Genomic DNA, 25,084 nt, shown 5'->3' with positions numbered 1-25,084 from the left:
TACAGTAACTGAGCACATTCAAGGGCCAATGACGTGATGAAAATCTTCTTATTTATTGCAAAAACATTAAAAAGACACCAAAAACATACAATGATTTGAATTCCCATATTCTATGATGAACATGTTTTAAAGATATGTTTTATCAGGTTTAAAGGTTAATCTCATATACATAAATATATTGAATATATTAATATTTTGAATAATTAACATTTGAAAACTTTTTGCCTGCCAAGTTCACTTAAGTCAATTCAACCAACATGCATGACGACATTTTGTTGTCATGTAACAAGAAAACTATAAAGCAGGGAATATTATCACCCTTATGGAAGCTTGTTTCCGCATTGAAATAAAAAAGGTACTTGCGACTTTTCTCACAATTCTGACTTTTTTCTTGCAATTATGAGTTTATATCTCATAATTCTACTTTTTTTTTCAGAATTGCGAGATATAAACTCAATTGACCCTTCGCCGGGAGTTTGATTAACAAGCGATCTAACCAATCATAATGCCGAATCTGCCATTTTGTCTGACAAAGCAGTCAGGAGTTAGAAGATTAACCTCGGTGGACTTGAACTTGAAAAATGGTGTGTACTGACGTCTTTCTGTGTTTTAAACAACATTCCTTCTGATGTTCATTCATGTTTATTTGATGCTATGAATTAACTAGTAGGAAGAGATGATTGGTTCACGAGCTGCTTGAGCTGAGGCGCTACAACAATCTGTCACGACACATTAAAGAGCCACAAAACATTTTTTATTGTTCGAATTTCTTAAAAAAATTACACAATTTGAAAGCTTGGACTTATATCATAAGTAACCTGCTCTGTCTTGTCTGTCGACGTGTTGTCAGTGTCCTCTTTGCTCCGCGATGTATTTTTCACTGTGTGGGTGACAAGGGCATGGCTTGTCGGACAAAGCAACAGTAACTAAGGGGGGCGGGTCTTTGCGAAGGGTCAATTGCGAGCTATAAAGTCAGAACTGCGAGTTATAAAGTCAGAATGTCCAATTGTGAGGGAAAAAATACTGACTTTTATCTCAGAATTGCAAGTTATCTATATCTCGCAATTCTGAGAAAAAGTCAGAATTGCGACTTTATAACGCAATTCTGACTTTATAAGATGCAACTGCGAGTTTATATCTTGCAATTCTGGGAAAAAAAGTCATAATTGTGTGATAAAAACTTGCAATTGTAAGAAAAAAGTCGCAATTACCTTTTTTATTTTATTATTTAGTGGTGGAAACAAGCTTCCATAGACCCTTCATGGCTTGAAAACAACTAAAAAATGTTGTCTTCATTAAATTCTCAGGACAGTAAAACCAACTTTAACTTTTAGACTTCAAGGTGCATTTAATGTCAGAAATGTAAAAAATGTGGAATTAGATCATTGTATGTTTCGAATGTCAGTAAGTCTCATAAAAATATCAGATAATTGGACCTTTTCATGACACATCAAATGGGAAACGGTAGAACTCCAAGAAAAATGCATGATATTCATGATTCAAATACTTTTTACCTTATTTATTAAACACTGATTATTGATTGCACAAGTGCAAGAGATTATGATTAGATTATGATTATGAGTAGTTTACATGAGGCTGTCAACATGAAGTTCATTTTAATATTTTCTTAATCAGATTTTGAAATGTACATTTTATCTAACTGATGTGGGTCATTTTGATTGAACATGATGCAATGTTTTACAGAGACAAACTAACTCACAACACCACAAAACATCACAGAATCCATCAAACGCATTGGTAATACTTACTAATATTTGTGCTGTCTCTAAAATGATGTCACTTCCTGGAGGATAATGTCTTCCTCAAGGTTTAGCTGCACAGTTAGCCCCTGCTGGTAGATGTTGTAACTACAACAAATATCTTTCTTTTTTGATTATTAATTAAAACTAAAATTATGACATCTTTACACTTTTTGAGTGTAATATTTCATTCAATATTTTAAGATATTATGATGATGATAATGAGAAGAAATATATATAAATATCATTGCATTCTTTCAGACACTTGTGCAGCAATACTTTTGCCGTTCCTTCAGCATCTCCTCACCCAGAAAACACACGTCAGAATCTGTCTTCATCTACTTCACTTCTGTCCCAGTCGCCCCATCTGTCAAAGCCGGATCTCATCCTCTGTGCCAACCCAGAGAAATGGAGGAGGAGCCAAGGAACTAGCTGAAAGACAGAGAGAGAGAAGGTAAGAAAGAGATGGCAGTAATTTCATTCTGCATCTTTCTGCTTCTCCATGTTGACTTTTATTAGAGGATCAATATTGTGGGAGTTGCAGCAGTTCCATGAGATGGAAAAGTCCTGTAATCACAGATGAAGTGTATCGGCTGTCACTGTCAAAACCCACCCCGGAGTTTGACTCTCGCGGCCGGAGTGACCAAACCACTGACCCCTGAACCAAAGGCATAGGACGGAGAAATCACAAATGAGATCTCTTTAAAATCTCAGCTGTTTCTCTTGCACACAACAGATAACAAAGTCTGAACATCTGCAAAAATACTCAGACTCTGACTTTTTCCATCTTTTGTAAACATCTAGTCTGTTTATTTCTCCTAATAAATTTCAGGAAAAACCTAATTGGTTTCATATGACCTCACTCGTACATTTTCGTAGTTTTTTTTATTTTATTTTATTTTTATTATGGTTGCGAGCATTACAAAGATTACATAAATGATATACAATTTTGTAGTATACAACATATCAACATTATGTACAATGTCATCTGAACATACAAAAAAAAATAAAAAAAAATATATATAACAATAATTGCAAACAGAAAAAGATAAAGAAAGAAAAATTAGCAGAAGAAAAGAAAAGAAAAAAGAGGGTAAGATAATAATTTACATTTCAATTAGAGTATACAAATTAAAATCATTACAAATTGAGGTTGTTCTTCTTGCTTTCTTATTTACAGAGGGTGAAATAGTGTTAAGGTACCTTTTAAATTCTTTCAAAAAAAAAAAAAAAAAAAAAACAAGAAAAATTGGTTTGTTGTTAGTGAATTTACATTTATGGATATAGAATGTGCCAAGAATATAAATTAAATTTGTAACAAAACAAGATTTGTTTTTATTAGAATCAGAATCAAAGTGGCCAAAATAATATCTTTAGAAGTTACATATATATCTTGTTGGATATTAACTTTAATAAATGTTTCAATATCTTTCCACATTTGTTCAGTACGTTTTCGTAGTTCGTACAATCACCATAAATCCCAGTGATGGGTAAGTTTAGGGGCGGGGTTAGTGGTGGTCGTACGTAGTTACGTAAAATAGTACGTTTTTGTAACATTCAAATCGTACGAATTCATACGAAATCGCCATTCGCCACCTTGTAAAATAGTTACGTTTTCCGTGAGATCGGGTTGGGTTTCTTCTCTGTTCGGGGCGATAAAATCATACGGTGGGTCAGTTTTTTTCTTCTGTAAAAAGCATGCGAATTGTAACGTTATAGATAAAGTGTGGTTAGGTTTTGCAGTCGGTATTTTGTATTTCTGAGGCGCAGTCTGTTGAAGTTCGTCTCGCTCGAACACAATTTGACTTAATCTAGCCCTATCAACGTTAGACAAACCTCTCAAACGATTTTAAACAAACAAACAAACAAAAAAAAAACATTTTAAATTATATAAATCTACAATAACGTAATTAACAATACCTATGTTTTGTCGACTGTCAATCGTGGCCTGTAACGGGAAACGCTCGAGCTGCTTGCTGTTGTTATGGTTACTTCCTGACTCAAGCTAACGTCTGTTCGGCGACGTCACTTTCCCGCCGGAACGCGCTCCTTCAGCTGGACTGAGTGGCAAAAGAAGCTGCTGCATGACTGGATTTAATAGGGGAAACTGAGAAAACGAGAGTAAAACAAACGATTACACTAAAGGTTGGGCTCGAAAGTGTTTCTTATGACATGTCAAAGAAGCCTAATCCATGGATATTGACATGCAGCCAGGAATCGTGTTTCCTGACATTTATATGTGCCTGATTTCGACGCCGGGGAAATACATAAAGCAAATCTGCCTGTGAATATTTTATATAACTACAATATAGGTAGGTTTAAATGTTATATATATCATCATATTGTCCAGCCCTAAAACTTGTATAGTTTTTATCATTGTTTATTTAAAAACACCCAATTATGCAGAATATAAGATAATAAATATTTAATTGATGAGTTGCCAACACAATATATAACAATACAATATATATGGTATGAATTTACCTCAAAATCCAACAGTTTGACACAAAATGATAACTGCAAATTCATGTTTCTCAGCCTGGAGTCCAGCTGTTTCTGTGAATTGCAGTGATCCATTTGCTTTTTTTCTGTAGCTTTCTGCAGTCTGTATAAATATACCTCAGATTTTGTGTCAAAGCTATTTGCACATCAATCACAAAGCTCTTTCCCGTTTTGGATGTGTTTTGTGTGCTTTTCGCGGCATTCACGCTGAAAACTAATGCTGCCACTCAGTGGGCGTGACCGCAGTCGTAACGGTCGACGGTGACGTCACGTGCATACCCTCTATTTGGCGCCAGGAAAACCCAAACGGACAAACATGTTTGAAAGTACGGATGAAACGCTTCGTATATGCATAATATACATGATTTAAACTATTATTATCTGTAGTATACTCTGTCTGTACGTTTTAAAGATCTCAAAAAAGGAAATAAAATCTTTAAAAGTCACGGAAATTAATAAAATATATATATTTTTTTTAAATTAAGAAAATGTGACGCTGATGACTGGAGTAATATGTCTACTGAAAATTCTGCTTTGATCACAGGAATAGAGTACCTCGGGATGACGTGTTTTTGTAGGCCAACCCGGAAGTTAGGGGCGCACAGGTTCCCTTGATCGAAAGCCTATGCATTTTTCTACCTTAAATGACCAAAAGCATCTTTCGGAAAAAAATTTTTGAAGCGTAATTTATTTTTATGTTTTGACTCAAGTCTCGTTTTTTTGAATGGAGAGGGCGAGGTTTATGACCTGTACTGCATCCAGCCACAAGGGGGCGATCAAAGAGCCCGCAGCTTCACTTTTCAGGACGTATGAGGCACACCCGGGCTGCGTTCCAGTTCGGTTTTTAAATGCCCTTCCCTCGCTAACTTCCCTCGGTCTCGTTGACTCGGATGTACGTCATTGCTTACGTTGCACGAGTGCCCACTTCTGGCGGAACCTTTGCAATGGGCTGAACTGGAACGTCCTAAACCCTTGATCACTCGGAATCCGCAATGGAGCTGATTTATTATTTATTTTTTCCTCTTACAAATTTGTTTAATACAGCATTCTATATGTATATATGTGTGTTTTAAATGTTTAAAAAGTAATTAATATATCATAGAGTTGTTTGTGGTGGGGTAAATTAAACGCAATATGCGGTGACGTCACAATCGTGTTGCATTGTGGGTTATGGAGCTGCCTGAAGTAGACTCGCTCCCTCGGTCAAAATCGAGGGAGCGAGGGTCTGTCCATATAAACTTCCCTCGTCCACTTCACGAAGTGGAACGCACTTCAAAATGGCGGAAGGGATTCCCCCGAGGGGAAGTGTTTAGGGAAGTTCGCGAGTGCGTGTCTAAAACCGAACTGGAACGCAGCCCCGGTCACCACCGCCAAGCTTCCTCAAACTTTATTTAAAAAACAACTTTATTTAAAAACTTGCTTGCTGATTATGATCTGCACTGTATATACTTACCCACTTTTTCATGAGAAATGCTGTCCAAATGTCCTGCTTGTCATGAAGTGACTTGTCATCCCCGCCAAAGGAAGTAGTCCCTTTTAGCAATTTGTTAGCAACTGCCATTTTTAAGACACAATAAAGGTTTAAAAAATCACAAGCGGGTTATAACTGGTATGTTTTATGCAAAAGATCAAAACGTGAAAATATTTAGAGGCTTTGTTAACCACAGACCTTATTTCAGGTGATTTAGCAAAAACCCATTCAAAAAACCCATAGACTTTAGCGTGATGGAACCGGAAGTCCTAAGATGCTAACTCACTTCTGGTTTTCGTCATCCCTGAGGTACTCTATAAATTACATTATAAAATATATTCACATGCAGAAAACACTTATTTTAAATTGTTATAGTATTTTGATTTTGACTTTTGTGATTTCTGGACCTAAAAAAGGAAATAATAAAATCTTTAAAAGTCACAGAAATCTATTTAAAAAAAATAATTTTATTTATCAGCTCTTAGATTTAATCAACTAGATGGGGCTCTTTGTGAGTGCAATCTTTATAAAATGATTTTTATAAAAATTATTATGACCAATTCATGTAAATTATTTGGTCAAAAAATGTGGGAAATAAAAGCAAAACACGCACAGTTTTGATAGAGGAATTTAAATAATGCTACTCTAAAATGCATCATTATGACATCATGCATTTTGAGTCAAGGTTAATGCCCCTCTCTATCTCAATGTCCACCTGTCTCTCACTGATCATTCACTCTCTTTTATCACTTGTTCCTCTCTTGTTGTCCTTCTCGCTTTCCCTCCCTCTCTCTGTGCTATAAGTACCATGGTACTGAATGTATAATTCATACCTGCTAATGGGGAGCCGGTGCTGTAGAACCAGAGCCTCAGGTATCGGATCTCTGCTCTGGTCACCGGACACCGTGCTGTATGCAGTAATGTATACTTTAATTACGGCTCTGGTGGAAGCTGCACGGGCTCAGGTGTCCGGTGACTTTGGGAATGTGTCAATGGCCCAGGATGGAGGGCCGCTGACAGCTGTGTGCGCTGAACATGTGTGGATAGGATTAAATATTATGCACTAAACTACTGCATCCGTTTCGGAGGAAGTCAGTCAAACACTTGTGGGGGAAATGTGGGATGAAGTAACAAAAAAAACACCAAAGTTACCAACGTTTTTTGGACATTATAGCATGGTGTTATCATAATATTCTTTGAGACAAGCAATGCCAAGCTACAGTAGCATGGGCTCTATTCCCAAATAAATGGTATACATTTACTGTAAGTCACTTTAAAGTGCCTGCCATGTGCATTAAATGGGTCATTGACGAATAAGGTTTTAGTGTAAAAAAAAAACATAATGGAGATATAATTAATTTTGAAGTTTTATTAAGTGTTAACAATGAGATTATGTGGTTTTTACAATCAGTTAACGCTGCTTTTGTCATTTTTTACAAGACGGACAAAAGGTTTTACCGAATTACATTTTTAGTTATACCGAATGACGATATTTTCAAACAATGCTAACAGGCTGATATCTAGCTAGCAAAAGGACAATCAAACTTTTTATATTTAGTACAAGTTTTTAAAATATTACAACAGTTTCCATGTTTTATAGCGGTTGTGCCGAATGCCTGATGTTTCAGGACATGCGTATGAGCAAGTGAATTTTTCAAATAGTTAAAAGAGAGTTAGTTACTCTGCTTCACGACCATGTGATCCTTTGCAGGTGTCTGAATGATGTCACATCCTGTCACATGATATTGACCGCATGACTTGATCCAAAATGGTCCCTTTATATTGGTTACTCCGAATGACATCAATGAAATTCATTTTTCTGGACATTTTTTTTTTTCATAACAAAGAAACGACTTCTACACATAATTTTAATACCATGTTGCACTATGTTGATATATGATGTTATAAAATCATGCCAGAATATAAAAACATATAAATTATTACATTTTAAGATATTTTAATCACAAATGAATTGGCTGTATTGGCCTTTGGGCAGTTAAACCCAATGACCTTTTGACACTTCAAAATCTTTAAAATACCTTTATATGTAGCAAAATATAATTAAAACCTTTTGGATTCAATAAAAGAGATCTAGGTGTGCTACCTTACATACTTTGGATGTCATATCTTTGTTTTATATTGTCATTAAGGCCTTTGGACAAAATATGAGCCATCACGTCATTGACCCATATATATATAATGACAAAAACACACAACAAAATTACTAAAACTTTAATTAAAATTAAAATAAATAGAAAAATAAAAACTAATAATTCATAATATTATTAAAAAGTATAATAGTATGATAAACTAGTTATTTAGTTATCTAAATACATTATTTATACCAACAATACTAACATTTATGGGTTAAAAGAAAGAAAGAAAGAAAATATAAAAAATGTTTCTCAACATTTCTCATTTTCATATAGTTTTAAGTTGATCTAAAAACTGAAACTAAAACTGAAATAAAAATAATAAAAACTATAGACATAAAACAACATTAAAAAACAAAAATGTAAATGGCAAAAACACACAAAAAATTTGAGTTAATACAATGAAGGTGATTGATTTAATCAACAGAAACTCAAAATATTATGTTATCTGAACCTCATTAATTATCTAAGTTGATTTGACAAGAAAATTTTTTGTGATAAATCATGAAAATAATTTTTCACAGTATAGCTGTTATTAATACTATAATTAATGTTAATAGAAACTAACAGCTGTTGTGCCCCTAAAGATATAATTTTTCCACATTTCTGACACTTTTTTGTCAGAATTACAAACAGACACTGAAAGAGCAAAAGACTTTGAGGGAGAAAAGGGAAAGGGCGTGATCATTTTCTCTCCTTTTTGGCCCGTAATCTTTTTTAAAGCTGATTAAATATTTAGCGAGCCGAGGGAGTTCGCTCGACGTGCAGTAATGATTGATGGCTGGACGGGAGTGCAGAAGTTAGCACTAAAAAACATGCGATCGGGTTACGGTCCTTATCAATGTCACACCCATTAGTGTCTCCTAATAGTAACCAATCAGTCGCAGCGTCGGCCTCAATTTCCTTCAGGACACTTCCACACGCTCTCAGCCCATGGAAACCATTCTTCGCCGTTACTCATCCTGCTCTTGCCTTTCATTTCTCCTCCTATCTGTTACCGTTCTTCTCTGAGCTGTCATGCTTCAGTTGAAAGACTCGTGTCTGTCACATTGTGGTCTCTGTGATATTTATATAGTGTTGTAATACTGTAGATCAAGCTGTCATTCTGAGTTATAAAGGAGTGACCAGTTCTAGATGTCTCAATCTCAGTGACTATAAGGTTTAGTCCAATTACACAAAGATCAGAACAATTTGTGAAGACAAGAGTGTCGGATCAGGGCAAGTTGTACCACATGATTTATATGTTGTAATTTTATTTATTTATCCAGTTTTTTGTGTTACCCAGCTACTGGGTCAGACGTAACAACCCAATGTTTGGGTAGTTTTCGTGTTTACCAGATCCTGGGTCAGACGTAATAATCAAGTGTTTGGGTAGTTTTTGTGTTACCCAGCTCCTGGGTTAGACGTAACAACCCAGTGTTTGGGTAGTTTTTATGTTACCAGATCCTGGGTCAGACGTAACAACCCAGTGTTTGGGTAGTTTTTATGTTACCAGATCCTGGGTCAGACGTAACAACCCAGTGTTTGGGTAGTTTTTGTGTTACCCAGCTCCTGGGTCAGATGTAACAACCCAGTGTTTGGGTAGTTTTCGTGTTTACCAGATCCTGGGTCAGACGTAATAATCCAGTGTTTGGGTAGTTTTTGTGTTACCCAGCTCCTGGGTTAGACGTAACAACCCAGTGTTTGGGTAGTTTTTGTGTTACCCAGCTCCTGGGTCAGACGTAACAACCCAGTGTTTGGGTAGTTTTTGTGTTACCCAGCTCCTGGGTCAGACGTAACAACCCAGTGTTTGGGTAGTTTTTGTGTTACCCAGCTCCTGGGTTAGACGTAACAACCCAGTGTTTGGGTAGTTTTTGTGTTACCCAGCTCCAGGGTCAGATGTAACAACCCAGTGTTTGGGTAGTTTTTGTTACGCAGCTCCTGGGTTAGACGTAACAACCCAGTGTTTGGGTAGTTTTTGTGTTACCCAGCTCCAGGGTCAGATGTAACAACCCAGTGTTTGGGTAGTTTTTGTGTTACCCAGCTCCTGGGTCAGACGTAATAACCCAGTGTTTGGGTAGTTTTGTGTTACCCAGCTCCTGGGTCAGATGTAATAACCCAGTGTCCTGGGTCAGATGTAACAACCCAGTGTTTGGGTAGTTTTTGTGTTACCCAGCTCCTGGGTCGGACGTAACAACCCGGCGTTTGGGTAGTTTTTGTGTTACCCAGCTCCTGGGTCAGACGTAACAACCCAGTGTTTGGGTAGTTTTTGTGTTACCCAGCTCCTGGGTCAGACGTAACAACCCAGTGTTTGGGTAGTTTTTGTGTTACCCAGCTCCTGGGTCAGACGTAACAACCCAGTGTTTGGGTAGTTTTTGTGTTACCCAGCTCCTGGGTTAGACGTAACAACCCAGTGTTTGGGTAGTTTTTGTGTTACCCAGCTCCAGGGTCAGATGTAACAACCCAGTGTTTGGGTAGTTTTTGTTACGCAGCTCCTGGGTCAGATGTAACAACCCAGTGTTTGGGTAGTTTTTGTGTTACCCAGCTCCTGGGTCAGACGTAACAACCCAGTGTTTGGGTAGTTTTTGTGTTACCCAGTTCCTGGGTCAGACGTAATAACCCAGTGTTTGGGTAGTTTTTATGTTACCCAGTTCCTGGGTCAGACGTAACAACCCAGTGTTTGGGTAGTTTTTGTGTTACCCAGCTCCTGGGTTAGACGTAACAACCCAGTGTTTGGGTAGTTTTTGTGTTACCCAGCTCCAGGGTCAGATGTAACAACCCAGTGTTTGGGTAGTTTTTGTGTTACCCAGTGTCCTGGGTCAGATGTAACAACCCAGTGTTTGGGTAGTTTTTGTGTTACCCAGCTCCTGGGTCAGACGTAATAACCCAGTGTTTGGGTAGTTTTGTGTTACCAAGCTCCTGGGTCAGATGTAATAACCCAGTGTCCTGGGTCAGATGTAACAACCCAGTGTTTGGGTAGTTTTTGTGTTACCCAGCTCCTGGGTTAGAGGTAACAACCCAGTGTTTGGGTAGTTTTTGTGTTACCCAGCTCCAGGGTCAGATGTAACAACCCAGTGTTTGGGTAGTTTTTATGTTACCCAGCTCCTGGGTCAGACGTAATAACCCAGTGTTTGGGTAGTTTTGTGTTACCCAGCTCCTGGGTCAGATGTAATAACCCAGTGTCCTGGGTCAGAAGTAACAACCCAGTGTTTGGGTAGTTTTTGTGTTACCCAGCTCCTGGGTCAGACATAATAACCCAGTGTTTGGGTAGTTTTGTTTTACCCAGCTCCTGGGTCAGACGTAATAACCCAGTGTTTGGGTAGTTTTGTGTTACCCTGATCCTGGGTCAGACGTAATATCCCAGGAGTTGAGTTATTTATTTCAGGCTTTTTGTGCCCTCTTCAGGAGAGCAGTGTAGCTCGTCAAATTGGTGCATGTCTTCAGTAAAATAGTAAAAACAATATAGAATATGATATACTATAAAATATGATTGAAAATAAAGGATTGTGTGGAGTGTTTTTTTTTTAAAAGTTGAGGGGATTTAAGATAATGCATAAACATTAATTCATGTATGAAGTAAAAAAAAAAAAAAAAAAAAAGCTAGTATTGTAGTAAAAATGAATCAACCCATTATGCTGGGTTAAATAAACAACCCAATTTGCTGGGTAAAATTAACCCAACATGTGTCCTATATTTACCCATCTCTTGGGTTGTTTTTAACTCAGTGTTTTTTAGAGTGTTGGTGAGCAGAAGAGACTTACCAACCTTACCGAACTTTTGAACAGTAGCAGTAATGTGAGTAATATTATCTAAATAATTGTTTTTGGCAGGATTATTTTACACACAATATTGGCAAAGCATCCATACAAATACATATATCAATACACCTAAAAAACACACAGAGAATGTATTGCTATTTAACAGTGGCGTGTTTCTTCCATCACCTCCAGCGGTCTGTCTGCTGTAACTCAATGATGTTTGCGGTGAGTGTCTTCGGGCCCGTCTGTGGCACAGCGGCGGGTGGCACCGTCACATGCAGCAGATATTGGCTCTCGCCCACAGTCTGTCGGCTTGGGTGGCCGGCCTGCTCCTGTGGTTAGAGGTTTTAGACGTTTCCAAACCTTCCCTGAACCACACTGGCCTCTGGTGAGCCACAGCGTCCGTGAGGTGTAGAGTGACAGCAGACGGCAACACACACACACACTCATTCACACACTACAGATTCAACACACCAGAAACAACCAGAAAAAATGGGTTTATGTCTGTAAGAAAAGTAGGCCATAAAAAATTAAGCAGATAAATGTATGATAAAGCCTAACTGCTAAAATCACCGTAACAGACTTTTCGCAAATAGCAGCAAATGGCAATATGGTGAAATACACCTATGTTTAATAAAATATTATATTTATCAATAATGCTAATTAACAATAACAATTCTTTTGGCAAATAATAGTTCATTAGTTTAATGACAGTTGCTGGACAATAAACCACATTAAAATAGAATTGAATTGAAATTCAGTTAATGTGCAGAATGTGGATCATCTAATCAGATTTTACAGACATAACTACTTGATAAAATACCAGATGGGAACGTTCTGACAAAGTTATGAACAAACGTTCTTCCAGGAACTTTAATAGAACATTTGTTCAACGTTATGTGGTCTTTAATAATGTTCTCTCTTTTAATAATGTTATCTGAAACGTCGTAGTTTGTACATTTGTCTGACATTTTTTAAATGTTACTACTTGTTCCGGAATGTTCATAGAACATTTAAAAATATAGTTCCACGATGTTTGCAAAATGGAATGTTCCCTTAATGTTTTTAAAACATTTAAAAAATGGATGTTCTGAAAGTTCCGAGAACATTCAGAAATAACATTTTACTGGGAACGTTAGCAAAATGTTCTTAGAACATAATTTTGTTAGCTGTGACACATTGACACTGTAAAAATGATTGTATACTGTACATCTAACCTACAATTTGTGTGATTTTACAGTAAAATACTGTTAAATGTACCATTTTTGGTAGTAAAAAGAACAAATTATCTTTTTATTATTAAAAATCCGTAAACTGACATTCCCAGAATTCCCTGCATGACACTTCATTTGATGTTTCTTCATGCACATCGGGGTTTTATGTTCCATCTTATGTTGTTTGTTGAATGTTATTGCACTATTTTAGTGTTGTGTGTTACCATGTTGGTGTTTTGTATTTGTGCGTATGACACTGTACCTTCTATATATTAATATTTCCCTCTGCTAATGTAAAAGCTGCTTGTGATGAACTTAGATTCATCGTGTGGCTTTTCTCTTTGCTAATTCAGCAGAAACGTTGTTTAGAGTGTAAATTTTCCCTCCTAAATTACATGCAGTTTTAAATTGTAAAATTTACTGGTTGTTCTGTTAATATGTTGACATTTTTACTGTATTTTTTCAGAATCATTCTGGTAACCACAGCTGCCAGTTTTATTTTGTAAAAACCGATTTTTTTTTTTTTTTTTTTTTTTTACAGTGCTGAATGATTAACATTTTCATGTTATTTACATGGCTCTCCCAGGTACTTCCATAGTACTATGCCCCAAATCCTTTTTATTTATACAACAAGGACCTATAAAAATAGAACAAAAATTCATAATATTGAACGAATATTAAAAATAAAATGAATTTATATTGATATTTGGGCCTGGGCCCTGCTCTGTACAAACAAACAAACAAATAAAAGTCACCAACAGAATCACACACACACAGCAGCTCACACAGAAATTCTTAGGTCGTGCCCTTATTGTGTTGCATGGCTTTGGTTTCATCCTGACAAGTGGTAATTGATTCCGCTGTAGCTGCGCCGGCGGTAAGTGGGGGTGAGCGCTCGAGTTTCACTGAAAACAAATCGCTCTTTTCTGCGGCCTGACCTTCCCTTCCCTCCTCTGTCCAGCCTCACGCTCGTCTCTATCTCCCCGCTGCTCACACTTCCATCCTCTTCATCATGTGATTTAGATGCTAAAATCTGTATTCTTGCAATTCTGTTCTTGTTACTAATGTTTTAATGAAAATATTTCATATTCAGATATAGTGATGTTGTCCAGTTTTATTTCTCACTGATTCAAGAATGTGATATTTACATATTTACATATTTGTTAATGTTTTTCAAAGAAGTCTCTTCTGCTCACAAAGTATGCATTTGTTTGATCAAAAATACAGTAAAATAGTAAAATATTTTTACAATTTAAAACAGCTGTTTTCTATGTGAATATTTTATAAATTGTAATTTATTTCCAGTGATCAAAGCTGAATTTTCAGCATCATTACTCCAGTCTTCAGTGTCACATGATCCTTCAGAAATCATTCTGATATGATGATTTGCTGCTCAAGAAACATTTATATTATTATCAATGTTGAAAACAGTTGTAATGCTTCATATTTTTGTAGAAACTGATACATTTTATTTTTCAGGATTCTTTGATGAATAGAAAGCTCAAAAGAACAACATTTATTTGAAATGGAATCTTTTGTAACATTATAAATGTCACTTTTGATCAATTTAATGCATCCTTGCTGAATAGAAAAAAAACAACTTTTGAATAGTAGTGATAAAGATTAAAGGCTAACTGAATTTAAAATAAATGATGAAGAAAATAAAGGGGAAAAAGTAGAATAATGACACTGAAATAAATGAATGCAGGTAAACTGCTGCACAGTATGAATGCACGAGTAAACAGAAGTGTTTTCAGTCTAAAAAAAACTGCAGGAAAAAAACATCATCTTATGATTAAGATTAAACAGATCTTGTTTCTGTTTCTGAAATTGGCATCAGATTCAGGACAGACTAAATGAAATCCAACACTGCCCTCTAGTGAAGGATCTCAGCAAAAGCCATCAGACTCTAGGTAAAAAATCTGCTATAATATAATGAAACATGTTTGTGTTTATGTTACAAAATAAGATTTCTATTGCTCTCAGGAAGGAAAATGAATGCTGCAACAAGTTGACTGACATGATCAGCCTGGTTCTTGTTCTGACAGGGTCATGGGTTTTGTTCTGGTCTCGACTCCAACACTGGTTTCCAAACAAACATGAAAAGGCTACTTTCTTGGCCGCAACAGGGAAACATTTACTTTCAAAAGAGAGGAGTTTTGAAGTTCTGAATCTCACTCAGAGACTCTCGTCACAGAAGTGGTGACTGTATTCAGGCTGAGAAAGGGTAATGAATCACTGGATGCTCTCAGGTTAGCTTCTCCCTTCCCAGCAACCTCCATTGAGTCCCGTCCGTCTGCTCTGAGCGCATTCCGCGTCCCGCTCTCCTGACATCACGGCTCAAAGCAAACAGAAACCGGCACTTCCTGTGTCATTAACTTCCAGCAGGAACACACAAAACTTTCCAGAGCAAACCTTACAGATTTTATTAGTTGCATCCTAGAGTGATTTGCTTTATTAGAGATGGCACTGTTGTTCATATTGCTCTTATTCTAGATATGAGGATTTCTCACATCATGTGTCTTCTTGAGGCGGACTATAAAATGGGCAAAAATGCTAAATGTAGAGATCATAAATTCATTTATTTGATGGTTCACTCTTTTCACTTGGGCCAGAAAGAAACCACCTAGAACACCTTAGTAACTGCCTAGCAACACCCTAGCAACCATCCAGAACAGCCTAGCAACTGCCTGTTAGATTTATAGAATATATAGAACACCCTGAGTTAAATTGTGATATATATATCTCAAGTGAGTTAATTCTATACAGTCAAACCAAAATGTATTCAGACACCTTGAACATTTCATTCATTAATTCAGTTTATTCACTATAGTTAAAAAAAATGGTAATAAAATATGACAAGATCTCAGATTTAAACTGTGTCAGAAAACATTAATCTTAATTATGTCAGATAACACTTAAGCAAAACATGGTAAAGTGTCTGAATAATATTTGGTTCCAAATTTTTATTAATTTTACTGGTATTCCACTGTATGAAGAATTTTTGGCTATAATATGTCACAGTTTATTTTATTTTGCTATCCTCACGTACATAAATGAACTATAGTGTCCTGCACACACTAGTAAAATATATATAAAAAATATCAACAATGTCTGAATAATTTTTGGTTTGACTATCTATATATATATATATATATATATATATATATATATAGTCACGCATGAAAAACTGCTTATTGTCATATCACTACTGCAGTGTTGTTATTGTTAACAAAGTATTAAAATTATTTTCATTAATTGAAATAAAGCGAAAATATATAAATTTATATAATATATAAATATAAATACTAGATGCAAAACTTAAACAACTTAAATCAAAATTAGAAATGTGGCCTTGACAACTGAAATAATATAAGTTTAAGTACTAAAATAACTAAAACATAAAATAAAAATGTTTTAAACCTCCATATTTATTATCTTATTTATTATTACTAATGATTATTAATTATATATATTTATTTAAACTAACTAATAAAAATGGCAAAAGCACATAAAATCACTGAAATTATAAAATTAAAAGTTAATTTGAAAATATTAATATTATAATATTATTCTAATATACTAAAATAACACTGAGGTACTGTAAATAAGTATATCAATACTCACGGACACAGGAAAATTATGTTGTTTTTTTTATTAAAAATTATGTTTATATAAATGTGACTGATTTAGTGTCAAGAGAGAAAACTAATACAGATTTCATTATGATGTCATAAATAACTTATTTATAAATATTTTAAGTAGAACTTCATGATTGACAAAACGTCAAAATGCAAGCACTCCTTATAGGTATAAAATAAATCCTAAATTTAAAAAAACCCCACCATAATCACATTAAATGTTTTTCTTATATGAGTTTAACTGCACCAATGCATCATCGTCATCAAACGCACTTCAGCTTATGCTAATTTCTCCTCATATGCATGAAGCCTATTTGCATTGGCGCACACATCAAACGTGGTCCAGATTCGGGATGGCCCTTTTGACCCTGTTGAGGAGTGGACAAAGTCATTGGGTGCGCTGCTGTGTAAGCAGTGATAAGGCACTTCTTAATGTGTTTGCACAGGGGCCGGAGTGAAAAGGGCCTCTGACGCAGAAGGGCCCACTGCCTGCCGCCACCTTCACAATGGAGGACCCCGACACCAAACACAGCCCCAAATGTCACACAACGCCTGGACGTGGCGGGGAGGGATGTGCAGCCTGATTGGACGGTGTCTCGTATAAAAAGGCCCGGTGGATGTGGCGTGACGGCAGAGGAAGCGCGGCGTAAAATACTGTAAAGTACGACACACTTGACAAGCCTTCTCATCTTAGAGGCGCATCAGTGTAAAAGAGTGTGGCAGGTGTATGAATTCACCCAAACACAGATAGAGAGATCTAAACGCATTTGCATTCATTCATAGCTGGACCGTCTCACCTTCAGGTCATTAAGATGTATAAGGTGGACATGTTGAAAGTATTGACCACAGTTGCTCTGCTGACCGTCGCTTCGGCTGCTCCGTTGATGCCTGGAGAACCACCAGCTGATGGAGGTAAGACAGGTCAAAACCAGCATTTGGCATTCCCATTGCATTCAATGTATGCATTTGATTATTTCATGCATTTAAAGTCGAGTCAAATTTATTTGTACAGTACTTTTCACAATGCACATTATTTTCCTGAGAAATGAACCCTTGACCTAGGCGTTATGCTCTGTATTTGAGCTTCAGGAACGCTGATTTCTAACCTCATGGTCCCAAAGTCTTAATGAATTATAAATGTTTTAAGAATCAACTTTGTCTTGGATGATTTCTCTTTGGAGAAATAAAAACGTTGCCATACAAATATAGAGCTGCAAAAAATGAATGTGAAATTTGATCTTGGGAGAATTTGATAAGAAATGTTTGACTACTCTTGACTTTCGATTGCATATACATATCTTAGCACAGTTTTTGAGATGTCTTCTGAAACTCACATGAGCGATTACTGCACTCTAAAAAATGCTGGGTTAAAAACAACCCAAGTTGGGTTGAAAATGGACAAACTCAGCGATTGAGTTGTTTTAACCTAGCAGTTTTATTTAACCCAACTATTGTTTAATAATGACTATATGGCTGGCTTAAAATGAACCCAAAATATATTGTAAATTGAAAATCAGACACATAATTACTAGAGGCAACAATCAAAAGATGAACATTTATTAATAAGCATTGAATGTTCATTTCCAACATACTTTGGGTTCATTTTAAGCAAGCAATACAGTCATTTTTAAACAATATTTGAGGGAAAACTACCCAGCAGGCTGTCGAACATTTAACCCAACCGCTGGGTCAAAACAACCTGTGTATGTTTTTTTTTTTATGCACTGGTCAATTGTGAGGTCTTTTTTTTTCTCAGACATTTAAGTGTGTATGTTATTGCACTTTATCTATTTGCATCTATAGATTTCAATTGCAATAAATATCTTTAAAGGTCGTGAGTTTTTTCTCCTGCACTGAGTCAGAAATCTCCACTTGAGCAACTTTACACACACCAAAGGTTTGTTCATCTATCATTCACCTGATATATTCTTCTAACTTTTACTTTTTATTCCCAAAAACTTGGTGAAAATGTATTTTTATATAGCTGTTGACAGTATTTTCTGATTTATAGCGTGATAAAAGGAGATATCCAAAAAACATTCAACACCAATATGTCAACAAAAATCAAACATGAAATTTGAATCTGGTTTTACCCAATGTTCAGATTTCTGTTCTGGACGTTTATGCAAATTAGTGCATATTTATGGATAACTCTTCATTTGCATATTTAAACATAAGAAAACTGTATTAATCAGCTGAGGGACATATGGTGATATCTTTCCACCCTGATTTCTCTGTCCTGTGGGATGTTGGTTTCACTGTCGTCAAGCCTACAGACTCAGAGATGGCGCTGGACCAAGGTAATTAGTCCAGTGGCGCCAGCTCTTGTAGTCCTCTGTTGGTCTTGTGCTGTCCGCACTTCCAGTGTGTGCAAACCTTAAATCTGTCGTTCCACATTCAGGTTCTGGACTCATCCTAATGCTAAAATTGGCTCAGGAGTTTCGAGTAGGGTTATGCAATGCTTGAACTAGGTCATTAAGTCTCAGCGGATCTCATTTAGGTTAATTCTGATGGTCTTCATGACCTGGATGTGCTCCTTATCTTCATGCAACAATAAATCTCAATGCACGTGCATGAAAAGTATTCATAAATCAGTAAGTGCATGCACTGATAAAATATGGTTCAGGTCATGCTAATTTATTACCAAATGCAATCTAGTGCATGTTTTCATTGCAACAATGAACTAAGTGAATAATACCACTCTTAATTTATCAAGAGCTCCTTCAAAGTGTTTTTAATGGAGTTATGGCAAGTTTACAAATGTCCAAAATATCCGCCTACAACGTCACCGAAGTGGTCGTCCAAGCAACTCCCTGACTTGCCCAAGACTTCTGTCAACATGGATGCAGGCTCCACATGTGTTTGTACATGAGTGTGAACAAGCGATCTGTAAGCGCCCACCTCTAAGATCAGAATGATGATTAGAAAGTTCCTCGGACAAAAGGCATTTATCATCTGTTATGTCGTGTATGTTTGTCCAAGTCAAGAAAAGGCCTTTTAAGGGATGTTTGATGTTCGGAATGTCTCTCTTTTCAAGGTTCTCAGGGAGTTTCAGAGCACTGGCATTTCCCATTGACTTGTTTCTATGGGTATGGGAACAATTCCGTGTCAACAAGATTCGGTACGCCACTAAATGAGACAAACCCTTTCAGAGAACAGAAGGATGCATCATTCTGGTACCAACCATAAACTGGGATTTTAGAGACATGCAAACACATTTCTGTAGCTGAAACTAATTGAAATGCATTCCACTGAGTACTAAAGCAGTCTACAAAATTCAAATTTCCCAATTCTTATTTTTTATGGAATATTGCAGTATTTATTATTAATGATTTATCCATGCACAAATTTTTTTTTTTTTTTTACCTCATGTATGCTTGTAATCTTTAATCAAAATAACTTCCCCTCTTACAGCGACATCTCTGATGATGTGTTTCTGGCGTGAGGGCGGGGCAACCTGTCACTCACATGAGATCCACCAATAGCAAACCACCAATCAATTGCCAGTGGACAAAATCAAACCCCGCCCTACATTTGTTCTTGTCCGAGAAGCAGTTTCACTCAGATATAAGTCTTAAAAATAAAGGTTCTTTTTTGGCATCTATGGTTCCATGAAGAACATCCATAGAACCAAAATGTTTTCAGAATATAAAAATGTTCTTCATACTAAGAAAAAAAATTATTTTTAAGAACTGTTCACTGAAAGGTTCTTTGGGGAAACAAAAAAAAATGACTCTTATATATAGCATTAATGTGAAAACCCCTTTATGAAGGCTAAAGGCCCGTTCACACCAAGAAAGATAACTATAGCGATAACTATTTGCATTCACACCAACGAATGATACCGATCTGTTCATTGTAAGCTCATGTACATCATGTTTTTGCTGTTCTTGTTGCATTTACACGGCTTTAACCAGCAGATGTCCTCAGCATGCTATGTTTCAAGTGAATAGCTAGTGTAATCGATCTAATCTATCAGTGAATTTAGCTGATGAAGTCAGTATAGTGGAATAAAAACAACACTTAGTCTTTTTCACTGCAACGTCAAAGGAAGCAAAACAATGTTGTCAGAACTAGTGCTGGATACCTGAGGTAATTTTATGTTACACTGATTGCTAGCATGACATTATGATCTCATCGTTAATACTTCTCACCATTTATTCCATGGGTATGACCGATTGTTGTCCATTTTCTTTCAAGTATCTTTGAAAAGTGGGTTTGAATTGTCAAACAGTGGTGGCTTTTTCTGGACCAATTAGCTTCTCCGCAATGTCGTCCGCCATTTTAAATGTGCAACCCCCTAAATTAGAATGGATTCTGATTGGCTGTCAGTGTTTTATCGTTCAACAGCTGGAAAAAAATAGTTCTTTTTATTCCACTATATTGACTTCATCTGCTAAATTCACTGTTAGATTAGATCGATTACACTAGCTATTCACGTGAAACATAGCATGCTGAGGACATCTTCTGGTTAAAGGCGTGTAAGTGCAACAAGAACAGCAAAAACATGTATGAGCTTAGAATAAACAGACCGTTTGTTGGTGTGGGCGCAATATAGTTATCTTTATAGTAACAGTTCTTGGAGTGAACAGGCCTTAAGAGTGTAGGGAAGAAAAGACTACTGACTTTAAAGTGTTTGTATTCCCTCCAGATCCAAGGAGAACTGGCGCGGATGAAATAAACACAGCACGAGCGAAGCTACTGAGGACCGGACCAATGACGACATTTCCCGATGGAGATGGAAAGACTGCGGTGATGAGAGCTTTAGACGAAATAATTACAGCAACAAGCAGCCCAAATGTCAGAGACAAAACAGGTATCAGTAATCTATTAAAGACACTAACACTCCTTTCTGACGGACACGAGGAGATTGATGGATCTCTGAGGACAGACCGCACAACCAGTTCCCCCAATTCCCAGCGGCAAGCGGAGAAGAACAGACTGTTCAGGCTGTCAGAAGTGATTGGGTCAAACGAGCACGACGACACTCCAACAGCAGCCAAACAATCCAAGTCTGATCCCGTCACGGGTGATCCCGAGGCTCGAGAGGAGCTGGTGAAGATGTTGAGCGCACTTGAAGAGCTTCACAAGTTAATGAACCGCACACTGAGGCATCGAATCACCATCATACCCAGAGGTGTGTCTGATTTTATTCTTTAAAACAATACCTTTATTCAGCAAGGATGCATTAAATGCATCAAGACGATTCAATTGCACCATCTGACCTCATTTTCCGTCATTTTGATTTTTCCGAAAATTTACTTTTTCGAACTCCTCCTAGACCGTTGCTCAGATTTTCATTAAAATTTAACCAGATCATCTTCGGACCATGCTGACAAAAAGTTATGGAATTCAAGTTGATTTGTTTTCGAAAAACGTGTGAACGAATTTTATGCAGCGCTTGCAAAAATAGACGTAAGGCGGTATCTCCTCAACGCTTTATCGTATTCAGACCAAACTTGGTCCATGTCATCACAAGCATTACCTGAGGTAACATGCTGCATTTCAGCACAGCGCCACCTACTGGCCCAGAGATACATAAAGTGGCTCTTGGTTTGTCGTTAGATTCGGGCGTCATGCCGAGTCCAATGATATCCAATTTTTCCATATCGTATATTCAGACCAAACTTGGTACATGTCATTACAAGCATGATCTGAGGTTACATGCTGCATTTTGGCTTAGCACCACCTACTGGTCCGGAGATAGCAAAAATGGCTATTTTTGCTTATAACTTCCAAACGGTTTGGCCAAAAATTATAAAACTTCAGGGCAGCATGTGGAGTTGAATGATATCCAATTTTACCATATCAGCCATTTTGGGCATCTCCATTTTGAATTTTGTCGCAAAATGCTATATTTTACAAATGCATTGGTGTATCATTATGAAACTCAGTACGTGTCTTCGGCACCATGCCCTGAGGGCACTCAAAAAGTTTTGGTGCAGTGGCCACCTTGTGGTCAAAAGCTATAATAGAATAAGTTACAATATAAAAGAAATTTACAAAAATGCTAATAACTTTTGAGTAAATTAGCCTGGTCTGATGAGTAAATGAAACTGGTCTTAATAAATTCCTTGGGTCATGCCGAGAACATAGATACCAATTTTGCCATACTCAGCCAAACTTCCTGTCCACCATTTTGATTTTCTTTAAAAACCTATTTTTTCTAACTCCTCCTAGACAGTTACTCCGATTTCCACCAAAATCGAATCGTATCATCAGACCATGCCGGCAAAAAGTTATGGATTTTGTGTCGATAAACAAAAAACATTTTCATATGCCAGAGCATGATGCCAGAATGACTTTTGAGGCTGTATGTCTGCAATGCTATGGAATATTGACACCAAACTTTGCATGTTTCATTGTCACATCACTCTGACTACACCACATCAAATTGGTCACAGCGCCACCTATTGCTCAAAAGTCATAAAGCATTAAATCTTTACTAGTGACTGTATTTATGATTTTTCATGCATTTTGCCTAAAATCATCTTAATAGGTCTTTAATTGCTCATTGTTGCAGTTGGTCTGATTCTCCCAGCCATGGTGGCATGGCTTATTGTGCCTTCTTTGTGCTTAGCCCCTTAATGTCTGCTTGCAGCTATATTTTAAATTGTAATAATATTTTAGAATATTCACAATTTTACTGTATTTTTAAGAAAATAAATGCAGCCTTGGTGAGCAGAAGAGAGCGGAATATATACAGTACAGTCCAAAAGTTTGGAACCACTAAGATTTTTAATGTTTTTAAAAGAAGTTTGGTCTGCTCACCAAGGCTACATTTATTTAATTAAAAATACAGTAAAAACAGTAATATTGTGAAATATTATTACAATTTAAAATAACTGTTTTCTATTTGAATATATTTCACAAAGTAATTTATTCCTGTGATCAAAGCTGAATTTTCAGCATCGTTACTCCAGTCTTCAGTGTCACATGATCCTTCAGAAATCATTCTAATATGCTGATCTGCTGCTCAAGAAACATTTAATGTGTACAATTGTACAAAATATTTGTGTACAATATTTTTTTTCAGGATTATTTGATGAATAGAAAGTTCAAAAGAACAGTGTTTATCTGAAATCTAATCTTTTGTAACATTATAAATGTCTTTACTGCCACTTTTGATTGATTTAATGCATCCTTGCTGAATAAAAGTATTCATTTCTTTAATTTCTTTAAAAAAAAATACAAATAAAAATTCTTACTGACCCCAAACTTTTGAACGGTAGTGTATAATGCTACAGAAGCTTTGTATTTTAGATAAATGCTGTTCTTTTGAACTTTCTATTCATCAAGGAATCCTGAAAAAAAACATTGAAAATAATCATAAATGTTTATTGAGCAGCAGATCAGCATATTAGAATGATTTCTGAAGGATCATGTGACACTGAAGACTGGAGTAACGATGCTGAAAATTCAGCTTTGCATCACAGGAATAAATTACTTTGTCAAATATATTTAAATAGTACACAGTTATTTTAAATTGTAATAATATTTCACAATATTACTGTTTTTTACTGTATTTTTAATTTAATAAATGTAGCCTTGGTGAGCAGACGAAACTTCTTTTAAAAACATTAAAAATCTTAGTGGTTCCAAACTTTTGGACTGTACTGTATATATATATATATATATATATATATATATATATATATATATATATATATATATATATATATATAAATTCTTTGCTTTTGTTGTCTGTTTTTTTTGTGAAGGAAATAGCAATGGGCGAGGTTCTGGGAAAAAGAACAAAATGGTATGTCCAGTCAGTTTCTAAAACAATTATAAGCATATATACACTAAAGTTCAATTTGTGCTTTATGCTATAAATAATATTTTATAACCAGCAGGTAGTGACAGATGGAAACCTGAAATCCACCACAGCGACCACTATAGACAGCGGTGGGATTTCACCGATGGCCAGCACTGACCAGATGGATCCCAAACTCAACGGAAAAGCCTTTAAAAAGTCTCTTCCATCAGCTAAGAAACCCAACAAAAGAGGTATGATGCAAACCAGCTGGTTTGGATAACAAAATGTCATGTGCAATGATAGATGCAAAGACAAAAAAACGGCAATACATTAACTACTGTTTATCTTTCTCCAAAAACAGTGTGCTTCTGGAAGTACTGCTCTCAGAACTGAGCTCCGCCTAGATGAGCGATAGATTTCACCCTCATTTCACCAACCTTTGAAATGCCAAGCAACAAATCCTGTTCTCAAACATAGATGCTTAAACTCTTCTCAATGGACCATCAATAACATGACTGACCGCTCTGACCCCTGTGACGTGTGTACCCTTGATTTTGTGCACGAAATCCTGTTAACCTTCTATCGACAACACCTTTGTTGTTGCAAGCTCCAATAAAAATGACAAAGCATGCAAAAATACTGTGATAATAAAGAGAACTTTATTTTTCTACAGATATCTCTCTCGGTGATCATTGCAAAATGACAAAGAAGACAGTGGTCATGTGATTTGTTACGATTGGCCTCACTGTATTAGCGTTTGCACAAGTTCTCATCACTATGGTGATGCGGCAGTAAGTCAACAAGAAAGACAAGCTGTTAATATTATGCCTTCTTAATTGATCTGATT

General features: G+C 36.3%; 2 protein-coding genes across 4 annotated transcripts in view; one reads left to right on the top strand and one right to left on the bottom strand.

Moving 5' to 3' along the window:
- Positions 1–5,960, bottom strand: part of runx1 (RUNX family transcription factor 1) — a 151,735-nt gene extending 145,775 nt beyond the window's left edge. Inside the window, 4 exon segments of the mRNA XM_048198166.1 lie at positions 1,770–1,852; positions 2,068–2,192; positions 5,716–5,816; positions 5,932–5,960. The gene's annotated coding sequence lies outside the window, so the exon portion shown is untranslated.
- Positions 5,961–16,424: 10,464 nt separating this feature from the next.
- urp2 (urotensin II-related peptide) lies at positions 16,425–24,909 on the top strand. 3 transcript variants are annotated; one of them, XM_048198164.1, is made up of 6 exons: positions 16,430–17,139; positions 17,262–17,390; positions 21,130–21,615; positions 24,200–24,240; positions 24,332–24,488; positions 24,599–24,909. In XM_048198164.1, exons 2-6 carry the CDS (start codon positions 17,291–17,293, stop codon positions 24,628–24,630), a joined length of 816 nt encoding a protein of 271 aa, XP_048054121.1. In that variant the 5' UTR covers positions 16,430–17,139; positions 17,262–17,290; the 3' UTR covers positions 24,631–24,909. The 3 variants fall into 3 exon arrangements, with proteins under 3 accessions (XP_048054122.1, XP_048054121.1, XP_048054119.1); XM_048198165.1 differs by having other exon boundaries at positions 16,425–17,390; positions 24,335–24,488; XM_048198162.1 differs by having other exon boundaries at positions 16,430–17,390.
- The last annotated feature ends 175 nt before the right edge of the window (positions 24,910–25,084 follow it).

Source organism: Megalobrama amblycephala, linkage group LG7 (assembly GCF_018812025.1).
Source record: "Megalobrama amblycephala isolate DHTTF-2021 linkage group LG7, ASM1881202v1, whole genome shotgun sequence".
NCBI lineage: Eukaryota > Metazoa > Chordata > Actinopteri > Cypriniformes > Xenocyprididae > Megalobrama > Megalobrama amblycephala.
Note: the sequence above shows the minus strand (reverse complement) of the source record. Positions and strands in the feature narration are given on the sequence as shown.